Source organism: Thamnophis sirtalis, unplaced genomic scaffold (assembly GCF_051295495.1).
Source record: "Thamnophis sirtalis isolate CommonGarterSnake01/CBP01778 unplaced genomic scaffold, rThaSir2_p1.2 scaffold_2, whole genome shotgun sequence".
Classification (NCBI taxonomy): domain Eukaryota; kingdom Metazoa; phylum Chordata; class Lepidosauria; order Squamata; family Natricidae; genus Thamnophis; species Thamnophis sirtalis.
In genome coordinates, this window is record NW_028261382.1 from 168,086,598 (window position 1) to 168,109,015 (window position 22,418).

General features: G+C 38.4%; 1 protein-coding gene across 1 annotated transcript in view; it reads right to left on the minus strand.

The window, feature by feature from the left end:
• RANBP9 (RAN binding protein 9) overlaps positions 1-13,753 on the minus strand; it is a 40,118-nt gene extending 26,365 nt beyond the window's left edge. The window contains exons 1-2 of the mRNA XM_087707413.1: positions 13,148-13,753; positions 7,536-7,647 (exon numbers count right to left, since the gene is read on the minus strand). Of these exons, the coding sequence (XP_087563539.1) occupies positions 7,536-7,647; positions 13,148-13,589 (554 nt within the window). The 5' untranslated portion in view covers positions 13,590-13,753. The remainder of the gene's footprint in view (positions 1-7,535; positions 7,648-13,147) is intronic.
• Between the last annotated feature and the right edge of the window lie 8,665 nt (positions 13,754-22,418).

The window sequence follows — 22,418 nt, forward strand, 5'->3', positions numbered from 1 at the left end:
ACCAGATGGCTCTGCATGGAACCAGCAAAAAGAATCCAATCTCCCAATATAATAGGTTTCATTTTCTTATTATTAGTTTTTTTTTAATAATCAGAAAATGTTTCCTAATTTATGACTGTTATTCCATATCTTGCATCTTCAGATATAATAACCAAACACATTTAATTATTGATTAATAGTGACCAGTTTTATTATCAATTCTGACATTTAAAAGAAGCCACTATGTAACTGCAATCTAACTGTTTCTATTTGGTTCTCATCAAAGGCATCTCTACTGAGGCCTTATTTAGTTTCATATTAATATTGAAATCCCTGTTATTTGCCTAACAAAAAAGGCAGTTTCAGATTCGAATTAGAAAAACAACAAACCAAGAAAAGCATAGATAGAAATAACCTTGTTTACTTAGTCCTTAGTTAAGCAACTTGGTGACACCTCACAAATTCAGAACGACAACTTCCATAATGACAGATTTGGCTTCTTCTGCTGGCAGGAGTCAAATGGTGAAAGATTGGGCAGCATAAACCAACCAGTTATTAACAACGAGCCAGATTCATAAAGATTCCGACTGATTATTATATGCAAAGTGCTTTATTGTTAATAAACTGAGCATTATAAACAACAGACCAGAAACTATATGCTGAATAATCCCCTTTCTACCTTTATAATTCCCAAACTTTGAGATTACAATTCCAATCCAGACATTAAGATTAGCAACAATTGTCACTTCTTACGCTGTACAATTTTATATTAATCTATTGAGGTATGCTTAATTTATTAAAATCACAAATGCTTTAATCAGAATACAAGAGCACCTAGATGATCTCACCCAGAGAGTTTATGTTGATATCAAACAAAAGATGAAAGAGCAACAAATTCTGCAGCAACCCTACACAATTGGGACCATGTGCTGAACTCTTCTCCCCTATCAACAAACAGCAAACCAGACCTGGAGGAAGGAAGATAATGAGCATAATTCAGTGTCACCCACACAGTCAGTCCAGAAGGATACCGTGATCAGTGTTATTGAAAACTTCTGAGAGGTCATAAAGAGTAAGGACAGCATGCCATCCACCTCCCACTCTTGCCAGAAATCATCCAAGGGTGCAATCAATGCCATCTCAGATTTGAATAATGACTGAAAGGGATTCAGATAATCTACTTCTTCCAGAGATGTTTGACAATCTTCTCCACAACCTCCCCTCAAAATGGATGGTTGAAAACTGGCCAAAAATTGCCTACTACCACTAGATCCAGCATCTTTTGTGGAGGGGGTAGACCACTGGAAACACCCTCTCTTAAAGAGGAATTAATCACCGCTATGGCCAAATCACATGACATCTCCCAGTAGGCCTTAGCCCATTAGGAGGAACAGGGATCTAAAACAGAGGTGATGAAGCTAACAGTTTTTAAAGCCTGCCCACTTCATCAGACTTAATAGCATCAAACTTCCCAGATAACTTTGTCCACGTCATCTATGTAGAGATGCTTAGCAGTAAGCTTTTAAAATTTTATTTGGGTACTTTTATTTTGAGTCTTCTTTTTTTCTATTCTTTTTTCCCCTTCATTACAGTAATTAATCTTAGTATTTCATTAGTTATCTTACTGTTAGCCCTTTCTATTTTTATACCCTGTTCATTTTAATTTTTTTAATCTTGCTATAAATATGATAAAATAGTCTTTTCTCTGGAATCAGGGGGTAAAAGATAAAAACATAAGCTACTCAGGAAAAGGAATCTGTCACCTCTCTGAACAATTAATTTGACTGCCAAATTGTTCATATTGTTTTGTAAAAATGTATAATATTCAGTCAATTTGACCTTCTAAAACTGCAATCTATAATTTTATATTATCTGTTACACCAGATGAAGCAATCAAAACGTCCTCCAGGTCACATTGCCATCTGCTCATCAAGAAGGAACTGTAAGTTAAAGAGAACAGAAGAACGAGTTCCATGTGTCAGAGCAAAAACTAAAGATGGTATGCCTCTGGAATCAGCTACTGTATCTTCCAAACACAAAGCACTTTGTCTTGTTATGATTAAACTTAATAATATTTCTCTCCATCGAGACCTTCGGCCTCAGACATCCAGACAGTACTTCCTCACCTCTTTGGTCTGGAATTAAGATATATAATTGAATATTATCAGCATACTGATGACCTCTGACCATGTGTTGAACGAGTTTATTCAGTGACTTAATGTAGACATTTCAATACATACATTAGTACTGTAAAAAGGACAGTGGTGCTGAAGATGGGATTCACCATCACAAGATAAACTACTAACTCTTATGATTCAGAAATCATCAGCTATTTTGCTGATATAGCCTCAAATTGTATTTGTTTTTTTTTAATCTGCAAAATATTATTGACTAATAAGCCAACATCTAATTTTCACAACTTCTTTGGCAACTAGGTTTTTAGAAGTATATAATTTAGAATCAAATCACATTATTTTCCTCAAAACCTTCTTAACTATCAAACAAAACCAGGACAATAGAGAAGGAGCCATATAGGTAACTGATTTTACATAATTTTCCATTTTAGAACAATAAAATTTGCAGCCAGCCTTTGGACATTCTCTTATGTCCAATAATCTTTTGTTGAATTATCTCAAAATTAGAAGAAACATAATACTCTTTAAGACTCTTTGTCATGATTTGTTCATACTGATTATTGCAATTCTTTTTTTTCCAAAATTATATTTAATATTACCATCTTCATATTACTCTTCAGTTTTAGCTAAATAATTCCACAGGCTTTCCCAGCTTAAATTGAGTTTACAATAATTCAAAGGATATTAAAACTTGATGCAAGCTTTATATTTTATAAAACATACTATAACTGAATCTATAATAAAATTACATTACACTATTTGTATAACACTGTGATATTTCTTTAATGGCTACTTTAAAAAAAACACCACTGATTCCCCCCACAAATGAAAACGGCAAAGTATCTAGATCCTATTTTCATTTTTATATTATAAACTGAATAATGAAATCCCTTCTGAAATTCTGTCACACAGATGTTCTAGTGTAATTTTCTAATAATACAGAACCCAAATTTCTATTGCAAATAAATTAATAAAATAAACCAATGAATATAATTGAGATGTGGAGTTAAAAGTATCAGAACTTCATCCTAAACATCTATTCCAGAATTAAAATAAACTTAAACAGATTAAAATTCCTTCTTTACAAAAAGCCTGAACTTTGCAATGTTCCTTGAAAAAAAAATAACACACACACACACACTCTCTCTCTCTCTCTCTTACAGGACAATCCTGTAGAGTTCTACTAAAAATTGACTACAATTTGTTGTAATATACAGACTTCTAAGAAAGTTAAGAGGACTTTGTTTGAGTAAACATAGCCAAGTTCAGGTTCTAATATGTTCTCTAGAATTGCACAATTCAAGCGATAAAAACAATATGGTTAAAAATATCCACTACCTAGTATATCCACTTCTTCTTTTAGTATATTAAGATTTACATGCATTAAATTATACTAAGCTGTAAATATACTATTCCAATCAGAGAAAACTATAAGGAATGGACTTTCTGAAGTCAACTTATTATATTCACAATTTGTACTACTGGCTTCTCAGATTCACCTTATCACATATTACTATTGGCATTAGTGATTGTTTAATATAGCAAAAGACAAGTGTTCTAAAGTGCATTTGCTGGTTTTGCTAAACAATGTTGTGCAGAGTTTAGCATGGTTTCACAAAGAACTCTGTTAAACTAAAAGACAAAAAGGATAAGCATAAAAAGTGGAAAGAGGGACACATAACTAATAAAGATCAAGTCAGGAGGCTCAGAATGAGCTAAAACTTGCAACAAATGTAAAAAATAATTCTAAAAGTTTCTTTCAACATATAAAAAACAAGAAAAAAGTCTAAGAAACAATTGCCCCCCTAATGGGAGAAGATTGCAAGGAAGTGACCACCAGCAGGGAGAAAGCAGAGCTGCTTATTTTTTTCTTTGCATCTGTCTTCACACAGAAAGAAAAAATAGTCCAACCTACCAAAAACAAAACAGCAAAAACAGCCAAGGAATTCAAATTGAAATAAGCAAGAAAATGGTAAGAGAACTCCTGTCCACTCTAGATGAGTTCAAATCACCGGGACTGATGGATTAGATCTGAGTTCTGAAGGAGCTGACAGATGTGATCTCAGAACCATCAAACCTTATCTTTCAAAGATACTGGAGCACCAGGGAATTACCAGAAGATGTGATTCCCATCTTCAAAAAAGGGAAAAAATTAGATCCAGGAAACTACAGGCCAATCAGCCTGACATCAATACCTGGGAAGATCCTGGCAAAGATAATCAAAGATAACCGATTTGTGAACATCTAGAAGCACACAGTTATAACCAGAAAGCAACATAAGTTTGTCAAAAACAGATCATGCCAAACAAATCTTACTTCATTCTTTGACAAAATGACTAAATTAATGGACCAGTGAAATGTTGTGGATATAGCACACTTGGATTTCAGTAAAGCATTTGACAAAGTAAACCACAATCTACTCCTTGGTAAGCTAGAAAAATGTGGGATAGATAGCATCACCACCAGTAACTGGCTGACAAACTGCACTCAATGTTTAGCCTTTAATGGAAATACATCTACATGGAAGGAAGAAAGCAGAGGGTTAAAACAAGGTTCTGTTTTAGGCCCAGTACTCTTCAATATCTTCATAAATAATTTAGATGAGGGGTTAGAATAATTACATTTGCAGACGACACCAAGCTGACAGGAATAGTCAACACTCCAGAAGATAGGCCCAAGAGCCAGATGGATCCCCACAAACTTGAACACTGGGCTCTGTCTAACAAAATGAAATTCAATGTAGACAAAAGCAAGGTTTTTTACACTTAGGCAAGAAAAACCAAATGTACAGCTACAGATTGGATGAAACATGGCTCAATAGTAATAACTGCGAGCAGAACTGTAGTCCTATTGGACAATCACTTAAATATCAGACAGCATTATGCTGTAGCCATCAAAAAAGCCAATCTAATCCTAGGCTGCATGAACAAAGGGATAGAATCAAGATCTCCTGAACAAAGGGATAGACTCAAGATCTCCTTAGTACCACTTTATAAGACTTTGTTAGATCACACTTGGAATATTGCATCTAGTTTTGATCATCACAATGTAAAAAAAAAATGCTGAGATTCTGGAAGGAATGCAGAGAAGAGCAACAAAGATGATTAGCAGGTTGGAGGCTAAAACATATAAAGCATGACTGCAGGAATTATGTATGTCTAGTCTAGCGAAAAGATGGACTAGGGCCGACATGATAACAGTGTCCCAATATTTGAGGGACTGCCACAAAAAAGAGGGGGTCAACCTATTTTCCAAAGCACGAGAAGACAAAACAATGGATGGAAACTAATCTAAAATGAGAAGCAACCTAGAACCAAGGAGAAATTTCCTGACTGTGAGAACAATAAGCCAGTAAAATGGCTTGCCTTCAAAAGTTGTGGGTGCTCCATCACTGGAGGCTTTTAAAAACAGATTAGACAGACCTTTGTCTGAAATGGTATAGGGTCTCCTGCTTGAGCAGGGGGTTGGACTAGAAGGCCTCTCCTTCCAACTCTGCTATTCTGTACTGCTCTGTTCAGCATGATCTCTAAACAGGGACAATTTATTAACAGAGACAGGTTAAAACACAGAATTTTGGTTACATTATGATACTGGGGCTCATTTATAATTAACTTCTGCAAAATGTGATTCTGGCTGTTATTGAAATCCAAATTGGAGAAAGACCAATGGTTAACTTTCTTCTTTAGATGTAACAGAGATAGTGGTTAAGGTACCTGGTGAGAAACTGGGGGATTTTGAGTTTTAATCCTACCTTAGGCATAAAGGTGGCTGGTGATCTTGGGCTACTCATTCTCTCTCAGACCTAGAAAGAAGACAATGGCAAGCCACTTCTAAATTCTTGCCAAAAAATTTTTAGGTCTCAACATTCACTCCAAGATGCACACACATACACAGAATATAGAGCTGGATCTTTCTACTGCTAACATTATTATTATATAGCCATTTTATAACCAAGTTCAAAGAATTCTTGACAAAGAAATGTTATTATGGAGGGCGAACGGGCGGTTTAAAAATGTGATAAATAAATAAAAATTATCTCACCTATATGTATCAAACATTTATATAGAAATAGTAAATAATATAAAGCTTCCTGTATACTTTAATCCCACCTGTTCCCGTTCTATTTAAAAAAAATCAGTACATACCACAGAGTGTATACATTTTTTAGAATTCCATTAAAAATCCAACTGTTAAAAATATTTTATAACCTGACTATATTAACTCTATCAATATCACAAATATAAACTCTCATATTATCACATTCCTCAAAAGGAATGAAAGTCCCATTGCCTTTTGGACAAGCATCTTTGGGACAAACATGACATGGATGATTGAGGATCTCCATAGACACTCAAAAGTAGGAGGAATTATTTATTATTTTTTTATATTTCATATTTCTAAATCACTCATTCCACTCAAAATGGGGTTCTGGGCGGTGTACAATTTGATTGATACATAAAACAACATATAAAAATTAAAATTAAAATTTAAATTGGGGTTAAAAACTTTAAAATTATAGAATGACAAACATCCAAAGGGAAAAAAAAATCCTAAAATGGCCATTTAACATTAGATTATTACAAGTGGAGGGGCTAACCAGCCCCACAGTTGCCTGGTCCTCTGTGCCTCTAATGCAAGGATGCAGAGCCAAATTTTGTTCCCTTTGCAGAAGGCCAAGAGATTGAGGACTTTCTTCACCTCTGGTAGCAGCATGGTCCACAAAGTGTGCACTTTTCCTGGACCCCACCAGTCAAAAACCTGTCTGTAGCATACCTTCCCGGTCTGATTTAGTGAGACAGACTGATGAGATTGGATAGGGACAGTTCTGGATGTAACCTGATCCTATGCCATGAATTTGACACCCCTGCCCTAGACTTATTAACTTTTGGATCATGATTATCATCATGTTCTGCAAAGCCTGTTGTGGTTTTTTAGATAGTTGGAACTGTCTACTCTTCTATAGACCAAAATAAACTGAATAAAAGAAATCAGGATTTTGAAATAGTAGGCTGCATTAGATTATTTCACATGAGTCACAAATTTACTAAATTTGAATTTACTAGAACACTATCAAAAAGCAGAAATGAAAAATATTTTTTTAAAAAATCTAGGAAGTGGTCTGGTGGTATGCATACCATTAATTTAACAGTGTTAATGTATTAAATTACCAATGGAAACAAAAGGAATTTGTTTGTAATGTGAGTAGGCCAAGTATTTGATTTCTTTGGACTATACAGAAATTGATGATTGAAAGAAATGAAGAATGTCAGCCTATAACAATTCTTCAATTGAATAAACTGAATGTCTTTAAATATATGGAGAAAATTAGAAACAGAAATTGCAAGCACTTTACATTTTTTTTTTAAATGTCAGCCTGTACAAATCAAAATATATTCGTAACAATATATATGAAAATCTTACCCATCTCTTCCTTTACTGACAATTTTTACTTCAAAATAATATATTCCACAAGCAGCAGGTATGGGGTGAGTGGCGCGAACAGAAGCAGCATCTTTTGGAGTTTTCCCATGACCTGTAAAAATATATTAAATTATATTCTAGAAATTGAAGACAGCTACAAAATCAAGTATATGTGAGAGGCTAAACATGAACCCTAGAAACATGCATTCAGTTTAGTGGTGGCCTGTCTTCTGCAATGAGGTCCCCCTGAGATTGGGATGGTCCCCCATTTTACTGATGTTTTGAAGACTCTTGTAGACATGTGTCTATGTCCAGGCCTTTGGCAAGGTCCCCCTTAGGATTGTATAGGTTTGTTGTTCTCTTTTGTTTCGGATCAATTTCTATCATCCATCTTATTTTCTTTTATTTTTACCTACTGTATTTTTTTGTTTTTAATATTTTTACTTGTGAATTACCCTGAATAGTTTAAAGTTGGCTGTTATACAAATTCAATAAATCATTATCATTTTCATCATCATTTTGATCAGAAAAGAAGGAAAGATTCATTTGTAAAACAATTGTATTAAAACAATGGTTAATTTACAACCATTCCCTTGTACCTTAAAAAAATTACAAAGAGTTTAACATTAATTTCTTTAGAGCAAAGACTATTTTACTACTTCTACGTAATTAAATATTTTTTTTGTTTTATTCTCCAGAAAGACATCTGCTCTTAGTACTTATTTTAAAAAAAACTCTCAAACTAGTAAATAAGATTAATCATGGCTAAATAGTTTTACACATATAAGACTATTTAGATACCTGTATAAGATTTGAAACCATTGATGACATTTGAAATGATTCTATGTATGTGTTAAAATACAGTGGTACCTTGGTACTCATCATTAATTGGTTCTGGGAGGTACAATGAGTACCAAAAATGATGAGTACCAAACATTTTCCCCCCATAAGGAATAACGTAGTGAGTCAAAAGGTAGCCGACACTGACAAGTTCTAGCTTGTGCGTTGAGTACCATGAGTATCAGGACAAAATTTTCATGTCAAAATGTGTTGAGTACCAAATTCTATGAGTTACAAAACAATTTAGAGTACCAAGATACACTGTACATATATTTCCATATGTATCTCCTCTTGAATTGCCTGATTGGTGCTTTTTGAAGTGTTTCAGGCCCTACATAAGGTCTTTATAAAGAAATTGCTAGTGTTTTAATTGCTCAGAAAGTTGAGTTAAAAGGTTGGGGGAAAAGAGCTGATTTCTACCCATTAATTGTATGTTGCTGTCACCATTGTATGCATTGCAGATTTTCCATTGCTTCTGCCAATGAAAGGTTCATGAAGCTGTACTTTTATGATGCTGATGGTGGGGGAATGCAGCATTATATTGCTAAAGCATTCTGACTCCATGGCTATTTCTAGATATCTGCATCAGTGGTGGGTTTCAATTTTGTTTCACTTGCACGCTCGCTCAACGCTTCTACACAGGCACAGATGCGTCAGGGCAGGTGGATGGAGCCTCCTGCCACCACTACTGGTTTGCTCGATCTGGACTGAACCGGGAGCAACCCACCACTGATCTGCATGCCAACACTGATAATCCCTTGCAATACTCAGGATGAACATTTTGCTTGTTATTGATTGTCCCTCCTGGTTCATCCTATGTTCCTTTTCTATTAGTTTAACTTATCAGGATTAATTTTAGATACAGATTTAGGGTTTTTTCATAAAAAGTGCAAGATGTGTATTCAGAAGTAATCTGTCTAATAGATTCTAACACCACAGCACCTTAGACCTGTTAGTTGAATAATTGGACAAAGAGCGAAATTACTCAAGCACTTGTCTAAACTTGCTCAATCCCATTCAAACCATTTTCTCCAAATCAGGGAAAGTGAATTATGTTTTTTTCCTATTGGCAGGTAACATTAAGTAGAAGGAAAAAGTAATCTATGGGAATCCACCGATCACTTTCCTTACTTTGTCCTGCATTTAAACAATAGGTATATAACCAACTATCAAAATAGGTCTTAGCAATTGAAATACAATTGTACCACATTATTTTATGCTGACATAGGTTGTATATGTCCTATGGTAAATTATAAATGTACATTCTTTTCTTACAGTAGAATAATAGTTTTAAAAGTTAAAACAAAACAAATATTAACACAGAGTTAAACTCTTATATAAGCAATCATATCTGCTGCTAGAAAACCAAAATATAATAAACAGCCTACTAAAATATAGGGTTGAAAGATCAATATTCAGTTCATATTTTAAGTGGCATTTATGCAAGGGAAGGAACAGGGGAAAATGACACTGCTATCCATTCAAGCCCATATGCAGTCTGGGTTAAGCAATTTACAAATATTTTTAATTTGTAATTAAGCTATAAAAAGACAATAAGCAACATGGCTATAATATTAGTTCAATAAAAGTTAATGTTCAGCTGGGATGGTTTTAATCAGGAGCACTTGCATTTCAGCTATCTGAAAATTAGTACAGACATTTAGAGAAAAGAGTTTGTGTGGTTCCCACATAATCTTATTGCTGTAGAATCACTTTGAAAAATCTACTTATAATTTAGTAGAACATTTATTATAGTTTTAAAATGATATTTATTTATGTAACTAATAACAAAACAGCTAAATTTATTATTGAACTTATTCAAAATGTTATTATATATAAAAATACAATGCCTTCTTCTGAATAAGTTAATCTTTCATTTTCTAGTTTGCAGTTGTTACACAAGTTTTCTAGATATCTTTTTCCACTAATTTTTAATATATGGTGTTTGACACTACTGGATAATGTAGCTTATACAGCAATAAGCTGTATAATGCATGAAGAATTGTTCTTTATATTTGAGAACTTTACCTAAGACTAATTAGGACTTAATACCTGTTTGAACTGAAATGATTTTTCATTTTATCTCTCTAAATATACTTTTTCTAAGAAAAAATTCAAAAGGTATCTATATAGTCAAATCTTCAATATTCTTCTCTATATAGATCCTCAAGTAACTAAATCTATGTTTGAATTACAGTAATTATTAATGAATCATAGTTATGAATAATGAATTGTGTAGTTTTATTTCTATTTTTCTATAGGTGAAATCAGCTCAATCTAAATTTTCTGAATTGAAACTATTTTTGAGCATTGCAGAAAAAGAAAGAAACCACTATTATATTTTTATATTAAGCCAAACTACATACTATATAATACTTGTTAATAAAATATCACACAAAAGGCCTAATACAAAATAAAATAAAGAATATGGAGTAGTTGCAAATTATTCTCAAAATATATTTCCTGATTAACAACACAAATCATATTAACTTAAAGCTCAAATCCATAGGAAGTTAAGCACTTGTCAGACTTAACAGTACATAAATCATGGTTAGTCCAACAAATTTAGCCACTCCCCTTGCGATCAACTCATAGTTCAGCAAGGGTGCAAGGAGTTCAAAACCATCCATTATTTTAGTTTATCAGCAGTTTAGCATCTCTCCCAAATCCAATAGTATGATTATGGTTAGTGAGCTTAGATTCATAACACTCTCAAATTCTGAATATTTCTAATTATAACTAAGATAAATAAAAATTGATCTGGCCTTTGATGATATGAAAAGTTGTAATTAATAGAAACGGAAGCAATGACTTATGTCTTTCTCACAGGGATAAAGAAGTATGTAAGTTGAAGGACAAAACATCATTCTCTTTTCAGTTAGTGATAGTTTAGTACTTTAGCTTTGAATCATTAAATTGTTACATATTTCAAATATACACTGTAGTACCACCATACAACATACAAAGTAATCCAAAGAAAAACTTGGCTTGGGAAACTCCAAACTCCTAGTTATCTAAATCTTTATGCTTGAACTTAAAAATATTATTTCACTATGTAGGAATTCGGCATAAAAACAAGGAACAACTTCTTCTTCCAGTGCTTAAAGGGACTGTCAGCATATCAGGACACTGTACCACTTTTTGTGAAAGATGCATGGTGATTATCTAAATATTTAGAATTTCATATTTGCTACGTACTAAGCTGAACAGAAGCTATATATAATAGATTCTTATTTGTTTTCACTTTTCTGCATTCTAGGCAAAGTGCTCCTGTTTCTGTGTGTGTGTATACATACACACATACTTTTTTCCAAAGCCTGTACTTTGTAAGTTCAAAAATTAAGTTTAGAATAGTGAGTCTTTTTCTACAATAACCAGTTCTCTCCTTTTTATCTTGCTTCATTTAAGTCTATCTTGCTTTCCTATTCCATTTTAGATGAATGAGTCTATGTGTGAAGCGTATAAATCTAAAATGCAGAAGGAAACATGATCTGTCCCAAATGATTTCAGCACAACAGAAAATATAGCTTCTTTTGTACATCAGTTTTTGCCTTTTTACTTCCTGATATTAACATCAGAAGAAGGAAGATAAATTCAATATATAATAGAAATCAAATTTGAAGGAATTAATTTTCCATTAGCCAATATTGCAACTAATGTTCACCATCATGCAGGATGAATTTACAAAACAAAGGTTTTCTTTCCGCATTTTTACCCGTTTTAAAAGTTTTACATTTATTCTTCCAACTTCTGCTGACCTTTACTCTCTTGCTAAACAAACACATTTCTTGCCCTAACCGGTTATTTTTAATTGAACACGTCACACTGACTGACTTGCTTTCTCCTCCCCTGACCCCAAGTTGTTATTCAACAAGAGAAATAATCACTTCTGAAGAAAATGACTCTTTATGTACTCTTTCCCCCCACATCACACACAACCAGAAAATAGGCTCACCCAAGTGTCCCAATATTTGGAAGCTGGGGGGAAAAAATGAAGCTGAGAGGGAGTCTACTTGGCTTCCTAACTTTTTCTCAAGAGGACCCAATGAGATTTGTTTCCTGTTGTTCTATTTTTTAACATCCACTCCCCCCCCCCCCAACATCGACTGCTTCTAAAACGTTTCCTCCCAGGTTAAGAAAAGAAAACCAGGGATGGGATTTTTTTTTTTTAGAGATGGAGTATAAGGTTTAAAAACAGATAATCCCAGGCCTAGTTCCCTTAAAAGAACAGGCCCGATTGCTCTTAATCCGGTTGAGAGGAACCAAGTTATGGAAGGTGAAGGTAGATGGGACAGAAAGGAAATCGAGAGAGACCAGAACAAAACAAAACAAAAACAAAAGGCGTCAAAACCAGGGTCGGTTGTTAGAAGGGAAGGGGGAAAAAAAGGCCATTCGGGTCTTTTGGGAAGTGGGCAACGGAGACACTGTGGTGGCGTCAGTATTGTCTGCTGAAGGGGAAACAAAAAATGATGCACGAAGAAGCGGGGTGTCGTCCATCGACAGCGGCGGGTGCCAAATGGGGCGAACCGAGGTGGATGTTTTAGGGGCAGGGGTCGACCTGGAAATACTTGGGTTGGGGGCTTCGCTCTCTAGAAGGCAGCGGAGAAGAGATCGACAAGCTCCGGCCTTCTGTCGACCATCCTGTCACACAACCTGCTGGGCTGCCTGCCCGGGTGTCTCTCTGCCGGAGGGAAGGCCGGACAGCCAAGCGGGCTGGCCTCGGCCTTGTCCGTAGCCCCCTCACCTTTCTCTCCCCCCCCTCCTCCCCTCACCTTTGTAGTGGACGCGCAGGTTGTTCTGTGAGAGGCCGATGTAGCTGAATTTGTCTTTGGGGCTCCAAGAGCGAGGGAGCGGCGTTTCCTGCTCGTCCACGGCCGGATAGAGCCGCTTCAGGCGCCGCTTGAGCTCTTTCTCTTGCTCGTTGAGGGCTGGATCGCCGCAGTGAGGGAAAGGGGCCGGGGCGCTACTGCCGCTCCCGGCAGATATGGGCCCAGCTGAGGAGACAGCCGAGACTGTTGTTGTTGTTGCCGCCGTCGCCGCCGCCGCTACGGCGGGCGGAGGAGGAGGAGGCGGCGGGGCCGAAGTGGCCGGCGGTGGCGGCGGCGGCGGCGGCGGTGGGTGAAGGAGAAGCGCGGCCGAGGCCGGCGAGGGAGTCGGGTTGCTCGGCGCCAGAGGAGACGTCGCCGGCAGTTGTTGCGGCTGCTGCCCGGACATTGCCGGCCTTGGTCTCTCGGTCTCTCTTTCTCTCTCGCGAAGGCCTCTTACAACGGGGGGGTTTATGCGAACCACCTCTCACCGGAGTGACAGTCCGAGATGCGGAGAGCACAGGAGCCACACAAACGGAGGGAAGGGGGAGGGAGGCGGCGGAGGAGGAGGAGAAGGAGGCGACTCGGCTGTGGAAGCTCGCGCGACTACGAGAAAGGGATTGGAAACGACGGAGGTGATGACGAGCGCGGGGGCGCGCGGGGCGCGCGCGGGAGGTGTGTGTGTGTGCCTGTATATGTATATATTTTGCGCGCGCTGGAAGGCGCGCCTCAAGAGTTCGGGAGGATGCGCGCGCGCGCGAGAGAGACTGCGCGCGCGTGCGACGCGAAAGGGAGCGCGAGACGGGAGCTCGGGCTTTGTCGCTGCTGATGCTGCCGCCGCTGCCGGGCTGCCCCCTGTACTCCTTAACTCATTAGTGGCAGCAGTTGCCGCCGCCGCCGCCGCTTCCGAACGTGCTCCTCAATCAGCTGAGCGGCGTGGCGACGCCGAGTGGAGGCGCTTGCCTGCCAGGGACACGGAGTGCGTGCTGGGACCGTGCCGGTTGCCCCGCTAGCGACGGTGGGGCGGGCGAAAGGAACGAGGGGAGGAAGTGGGCTAGCGGGCCTGGAGCTGCAGATGAGCCAGGCGGCAACCATTAGAGCTGACCGGCTTCATCGGCCCGCGATGTCGCAAAACAGGAAAGGAGTGGGGACGTAACTTACTCCCTTTCTCACACACACATACTGTCGCTCTCTTCCTTCTCAACCATAACAGGAATGGACCTATTTCGATCTCTCCTTGCTGCCGTTTAGCGGCCGTCTGGATTTTTGCGGGACAAATTCCTCTGTTCTCTTATACGCATGCCAATACATTTTTCATTCAATGCCTATTTAAATAAACTCCTTTACAGTTACCATTGTGTCCAGTAATAGGAACAAAACGCCAAGGGGATAGTAAAATCCAGTTGTTGGATTTTTGTGGAAATGTGAATTGGAATCAATAAGCGCTATTTTGAGTAAAATTAAATATCAGTGTCGCTGCCAAATAATCAGTTCATCTTGGCCTGCTGAGTTCAGTAGGTCTTCTTCTCCCAAGCGGCTAGGATGGTAGTGAGCATGCATAGAATTAAAAACAAAAGAAATCGCACTGCAGGCCTTTCTAGTATAAATTTTCACAGTAGCTGAGTTGGGGATTTTGGAAAAGCCCAGAAAACATTAGAGCTGACACTTGGCCACTGGATCCCCCCCCCCCCCCCCCGTTTTGTTTAGGAAAGCAAACTGAAAAATTCCCAAGACATGACTTTCCAACTTCTGCCGGAAAACATTTAATGAAGAAAAGCCTTTCTCAATAATTGATTAATATCAAATTTATCTTACTGTTCAGTAACATCAAGTATAGTATAAATACATGTTCATTTGCGTTGATATATTGTGCAAAGTATTTTTATGAGAAAAAGTACCTGTATCTTAAAGCTGCCTTAAAATAATTACAACACAATAATAACATAAAAGAAAGCATCATCTATCACATACATTTATTTAATGAAAGATGATACTTGGATAATAATTCAGGAAAGTCAGATAACTATAATATTTTTAACACAATGGGTTATAAACAAAATGTAAAAAGCACATGATACTGGATAATTTGGATATATGGAAGTCCTTTATTATCATTATTTTGAATTTGGCAGAATAAAAACAATACATGTAAGAAATAGTCTTAAAATGATAGAATGAATAGTGATATCAAACTTTTGCATTTAAACCTTCATAAAACAGAGAAAAAGAAATGGGAATAGTATCAACATTTGGTTTTGTCAATTAGCCAGTATTTTACCATATTTCCTAATAAAGCATATTGCTTATGGTTCAGGGATGCATCATATGCGAATATAGAGTGGAGGATTAAGGCTAAAAATCCATAGAATGGGCAAGTCATGTAAAAATAGAGTAGAAGAGAATACTACACTTTAAAAGTAACATTCTCATTTTATTTTTTTACCTTTGAAGTTTATACCGTAATTTAAATAGTTTTCTAGCATTCCTAATCTTGATGGCCACCCAGATATATAGAACCCCAATTCCTTCCATCTTCTGCTGAACATTTTTGGATAGCACCATACTAGAGAAAATAATGGAGAATCTGCTTTAGTAGAGTGATGTAATTTAACACACAGTACTCTTTATTATCCTTTCACTGCACAAATACAATGCCAACTTTATAACACATAAGGCAACAACATTGTTTATTTTCATTATTTTCTTTTGCCATTCCATTCATATTTTCAATAAATTGGGAGTTTGACTAGCTTGTGAATAGACTGCGATCTCACAGTTACAAGTTGAAGCTTGTAATTATTTGTGCTACATCACTATGTTCTGATTTGATGACAGGCTATTTGAAAGCTTGACTTTCACAATTTAGTCCCGGACAAGTAGAAATTACATGGGAAAACTAGAAAACTACTATCTTCAGTTTAGAATTCTTTCTCACATCATAATGGACAGGCTGTCTTGCTTATCATACTAAACCATGGATTACTTAATCACAACATACAGAATAAACCAAAGTCGAGTATTATTGTAAACTCTGGATTACAATCCAAATGGCTGAGTTCGAACATCATGTTGAAATGGGAACTTGGGAAATGCATGAACTCAATATTGCAGTATTTTCCCTTACTACTATAAATAGGAAAACTCTTATCTTTACCAATAGCTTAATAGAGAGACATGTTTACTGAATTAATGAGGCTTATTTATATTACCCCAATCCAAGACACTGAACATCTTATATTTATTTGTTACAAAAAAGGTTAAAATCAAAGTTGCAGTTGTAATTACCAAATGTTTGGCATACAAGGAGAAAACAGAAACTCAGGATGGGAGATTATAGTTACTAACAGTTGAACTATCTTGAAAAGCCAGAATATAGTGGCTTTCCTAAAACCCAACAGGGTGGGTGCTAATTTTATTTTGGGAAGGGCGATGCCATTGAAAAGCCTTAAATCTGGGCTTCTGACATTCCTTAAAGAAGAGACCTGCAGAGAGTCTCCCCTATCTATTATTGGTTACGGAGAAATCACTGAAAAATTTGACTTCATAGCAGTGACATGCGGTGAGGTTTATGGCAGTCCTCTCCCCGATACCCCATTGACTAAAGCGCTTTCTTTTGCCCGTCTGAGCTCGCGGCAGAGCTCTGGTGGGCTGCCGCTAGCTCAGGCGGGTGAAAGAAAGCGCTTTAGTCAGTGGGGTGTTGGGGGGGAGAAGAGAATGCCTGAGCATTGCATTTATTAAAGAAAAAAAAGGAAATTTGAAGGAAAAAAGGGAGCGTGGGGAGAGGGTGGGGGCATCAGAAACAGAGAAAGAGAGGAGGAAGATTGAACGCGACGCTGCAGCTTTAAACAGAATGACAGAGTTGAAGCCTCTAAAAAATGTGCCCTCTACTATGAGGCAGAAGAACTGCGTGCCTCAACTACCTCGGGATTTTTTAGGCTTTTAACCCTCGCTTAACTCTGCTCGAGCACCTAAAAAGTCAGACTAGATGAGGCATACAGTTCTCCTGCCTCATAGTAGAGGGCGCCTTTTTAGAGGCTTTTTTAAACAGGCTGTCATTCACGGTGTGGCAGCAGCTAGCTAGCCTAACCTCAGCACTCGCCTTTTCCCCTTTACATTTTTTTTCCCTTTTCATGATTGACAGCGGTAAGGCTGTGCCTCCCCTGCCTGCACGTCACTGCTTCATAGATATACAGCTCTTGAGCCATGTAGAGCTTTAAAGCTGACAACTGGTGTCTTCTTACTACACCTGAAAGCAAATGAATAATCAGTGTAAACTAATAATCATGCAATGAAGCAGACTGTTACTGTATCAGTGACATGCGGTGAGGGATACCGTTGGTGAGGCAAGAGCGCAGCAGCGGCGAGAAGCAACGTCCCCGCCGCTGTGTCCGACAGGCGTCAAAGTATTGTGAGAATTGTTTTCAGCATTCCATATAATCAGCAGCACTTAGTCTTTCATTGCCCTAATTTGTTCAAGCAGCCTCTTATGGACATAAACGTGAGACGCCTGCCGGACACAGCGGCAGGGGTGTTGCTTCTCGCCGCTGCCGTGCTCTGCCGCCTCACCCCCTGCCTCCTCCGTCCCTGCTGACATTCTTGGGAGCAGGTCGGCTGGCTGGCTGGCTGGGAGGAGAAGAGCGGTGAGTCTTTGTGCCGGCCGGCCGGCCAGGCAGGGAGCAGGTCGGGTGGGGGTGAGTGGCTGGCTGGCTGGGAGAAGAGCGGTGAGTCCCTTCCCAGCCAGCCACAAGGGCTCACCGCTCTTTTCCTCTTCCTCCTCATCGTCCTCCCCGCTCGGTGCTGGGCTGGCTGCAGAAGAAATGGCGGCTGGTGAAAAAAAAACCTCTCCAGAATCACCCTTGCACTTGCGCAGTCGCTCAAGTGCAAGACATGATCCGCTGCTCCCAGATCAGGAGGCGGGAGAATCAGTGCCTCTTTTGCCTATTAAATTTTTTGCTTTTTAACTCCTCCTTAACTTTTAAAAGGCGAAAAATTCCTTAAGCAAAAGAGGCCCCGAGTTCTCTGGCCTCCTCCTAGTTAACACTGAGAGCAGACACCAAGCCACTGTGACTTGAAATCTGGTAGCAACTACCCTGGCTTTAATTAATTTTAAAAAAATATTTAAAACTCTTTCCTTTCTCTCAGGAGACTGGGGAGGCTCTGCCTCCCTTGCCTCTAGTGACTGCACATCCCTGTACTGTATATGTGGTAGCTTTCATACTTCATCACTACTGGAGCCAGATGCATTTACTTGAAAACTTAAAGTTGTCTCCGAGGACAAAACCTCCTTAGTGAATTATATTAATTCAAACAGAGATGTCTGACATGAGTGGTTGTTACAAGGTCAGGGATGTTCCAGGAATGGTTGTAAGGGGCACAAGACAACTCAACAAAAACATCCTTATCAGCAGCTGCCACTTGCTCTGTGAATCAAGAGGACTCCTAGATTACAAACCATTTCTGCAAGAAAGAATGCAATCCCATAAAGAACTATAGGTTGAATATCCATGAAATCAGAACATTTATGTATCCACAGCTTCTTTGTCTTGCTCAGATTAAGGCTGAGTTTGTTCTTCCCCATCTATATCTCAACAGTCAATAGGCACCAGAGTACGACCTCTATCACATCTCCTGTTCAGCCTGGGTCAAAATATATAACTGGGTTTCATCTGCAAACCAATGTCTGACCCCATGTTAACAGATATCCCTTGTGAAGTACTTACAACAAATACAAAGGAATGAAGGAAGGAATGCCATCTTGAGTTCGAGAGGAACAAAAGCAGGATATTAGAACATCAGGTAATGAAACTCTTAATATTCCACATTAAACATTTTTTTAAACCAAAGCATTTGTCTCATTTATATAAACCGTAAAAGTCCTTGCACCGAGCAATAGAATAATGTCCCCAGAAAGACTGTATTTAAGAAAACAAGTATTGTGAGAATTGTTTTCAGCATTCCATATAATCAGCAGCACTTAGTCTTTCATAGCCCTAATTGGTTCAAGCAGCCTCTTATATTAGACTGTCAGCAATTACAACTTGGGATCAAAGGAAAAAACAATTTCAAAATTGTTTTTTTATGGGTCTACTTCTGTAGATACCAATGAAACTGTAATGTATCTATATGTGGGTCTATATATGCCAAGTGGTTCCACCACAAAACCGCGGTAGACTAAAGCGCGCTCGACGAAAGCGCGTACGTGACGTCATCACAGCGCGACGAAAACAGCACGCTGTGAGCAGTAAATTTAAAATTAACGCGAAAACCTTACCCTAACCCCCCCAAACCTAACCCTAAACCTAACCCTTAACCTAACCCTAAACCTAACCCTTAACCTAACGCTAAACCTAACGCTAACCCTTAACCTAACCCTAAACCTAACCCTAACGCTTAACGTAACCCTAAACCTAACCCTAACCCTTAACCTAACCCTAACCCTAAACCTAACCCTTACCTTTATGTGAATCGGCTTGCTTTAATTTTATTTTAATTTTAATTTAATTTATTTTTAATTTTATTTGTCGCGCTGCTGATCACGTCATGTATGCACTTTCGTCGGGCGCGCTTTAGTTGACCGCGGTTTTGACGGGTCACGATGCCAAGTAGCCAAGGTGCTGTCAACAGGATAAAGCAAATGCCATTAAAAACTACACTGATGCATCTACAGACAAGATTAAAACTATTTTTCTAGATATATTTTGTTACGGGTCAGTGCTGTTCTAAAATTGTATAGGCAATGGTACCCTTTCTGCCTGAATGGTAAAGAGTGTTTTGTCAGGCAAGAGTATTAAGGAGAGTATTCCTGTAATGCAGAACAAAACAACAACAACATCCCTCCCACTTATTTTTAGATCGATTTGGGTCCCCTTTAAGAACATTGCAAAATTTTTCATTCATAGCCTCTAATGAAGAGAGATTTTATTTTTCTTCACCTTATACATTTGATGGACAGCAACCAAAGGATTACTTAATGCAATGCTATTCTCTTAGGAAATTATTTATGTCCACAAGAGACAGCAATAAAAGGATATGTGCACAGAGATCGGACTCATAACTAAAAAAGGGAAACTTTAATTCTGCAGACACTATTCTGAGAGATGTTGTTTTGAAATGTTTTGCATTGGTAACATACTTTTCTCTTTTTATTTTTGCATTTTTAAATAGTTAGGCTTCCTGCCACACAACTTTTGACAGTTGTCCAGAGCAGTTTATTGAAATAAGGGATTTGTCCAAGTGCTAATTATCTCAATAAGCCTAGTTTAGATCTGAGTCTGGATCTTGTCCAGAACTCAGGAATTATGTAATAAAAGTGGAGTATTTTTTCTTCTCCATTGTGTATTGTTCCACTAGCACTGCTGTTAAAGATTTATATTTCCGTAAATATTAAGTAACTAGTATGCAAGTAGTTTGTGTATCCCCGTTATCATCTCGGCTGGGCCATTCACACTTAAAACAAAAACAGAGTAGCTAGCATTAGCACTGTCTAGCTGCCACACACTTTTAAAATAAAAAAGAAGTTGGAAAGAGTTGATAATATGACTACATCATAGGCTGCTGACATCTGAGGATAACCTTACTTTTAGGTTTCACAACACAGTGAAAATAATGTGTTCTCATTGTTATGTACAGGTAGTCCTTGACTTAAAACCATTTGAGATTACAATGGTCTTGAAAAAAATTGGATGCTTTGCAATTGGCATATATTTATGACAGTTGCACTGTCCCGGGGTCATGTGATCACCATTTCCCAGCCAGCTTCCAACAAGCCAAGTAAAAGCATATCTCTCCCAGTGACGTGCAGTCAGGGCCTCACCACTGTCATCATGAAAAGAAAAAAAATGTAAAAGGAAAAAGGCAAGAGCTGAGGTCAGGCTGAGCTAGTTGCTGCCAGAGTCACCATGGATGACTCTGCTTAGTGCTTAACTGTTTAAAAAAGCCTCTACAAAAGCACCCTCTACAGGAGAAGGCAGGAGAACGATGTGCCTCATCTAGTCTGACTTTAGGCGTTTTATGATCACTCGAGCAGTGTTAAGCAAGGGTTAAAAGCCCAAAAAATCCTGATGTAGATGAGGCACGTTGTTCTCCTGCCTCCTCTTGTAGAGGGTGCTTTTTTAGAGGCTTTTTTAAACAGTTAAGCAGAGTCATCCACGGTGACTCTGGCAGCAACTAGCTCAGCCTGACCTCAGCTCTTGCCTTTTTCCTTTTACATTTTTTTTCTTTTCTTGATGGCAGGCAAGAGCAGAGTTGAAATCCTCTCTGAAACAGCTGGAAAAGGTATGTGTGGGTCAGAGGGGGAGGAATTCAAACTTCATCCTCCTGGTGCGGAGCTTTGGGCAAAGGCTGGAGGGAAGTGCTCTCCCTCCCCAAGTGTAGTTTGATTGCAGGCAGAGCCACGTTGTTTTTTCAAACCTGTAATCAGTGAAGCTGGGCTGGATCCTTCCGGGGCTGGGGGAAAGTGTGTGTGCTCCAGTATGGCCCTTTGACTGACTTCCTGCTTCCTCCTGTGGTCTCCCTGACTCCTTCCAATCCAACTTTGTTTGTGTGTGTGTGTTTGAGGGGGGGAGGGAGGGAGAGAGGGAGGAAGGAGGGGAAGGGAGAAGAAAAAGAAAGAAGGAAACTTATTTTGCAAATGAGAAAAACAAATGCTGTCGCTTTAAATTGGAACTGAGTATGCCTGGCTATGGAATTCTGGGAGTTGAAGTCCACAAGTCTAAAAAAATTTGTGTCAGTGCCTCACCAGTCATAAACCTCACCACACGTCACTGAATTCTCTCCATATACTTAAGATAGAAGTATATGGAAGGAATAGCTCTCTGCATGCTGGTAAAGAAACTTTGTCATACATCTCTAGTCTGCTTTGGCTACTTTAAAAGTGATCTTTTTTTTAAAATCACAACAGCCTGACATGATCAATAGAATACAAAGACTACATATTGGGGGGGGGGAAGGGTTTTCTTTGTCATCAGGCCCAATAATTTTATGCAAAGAGAGCAATCTGTGGGTTCCCAGCCAAAAAAATACCAAGAGTCCTAAGTATTCCAAGAACAAAGAATTATATAGAGGAGGAAATTATACAAATTATCCAGATGGTGTGAATAATTTATAACATGATAGGTGAAAGGACATCGTCAAATAAAATAGGGAGATGTTCAACCTAGGAACACTGGTGCCTCTGCTTCACTGTAGGTGGTTCCCTGCTTACACTTGTATATCATCTGTACAATTGTATAAATATTCC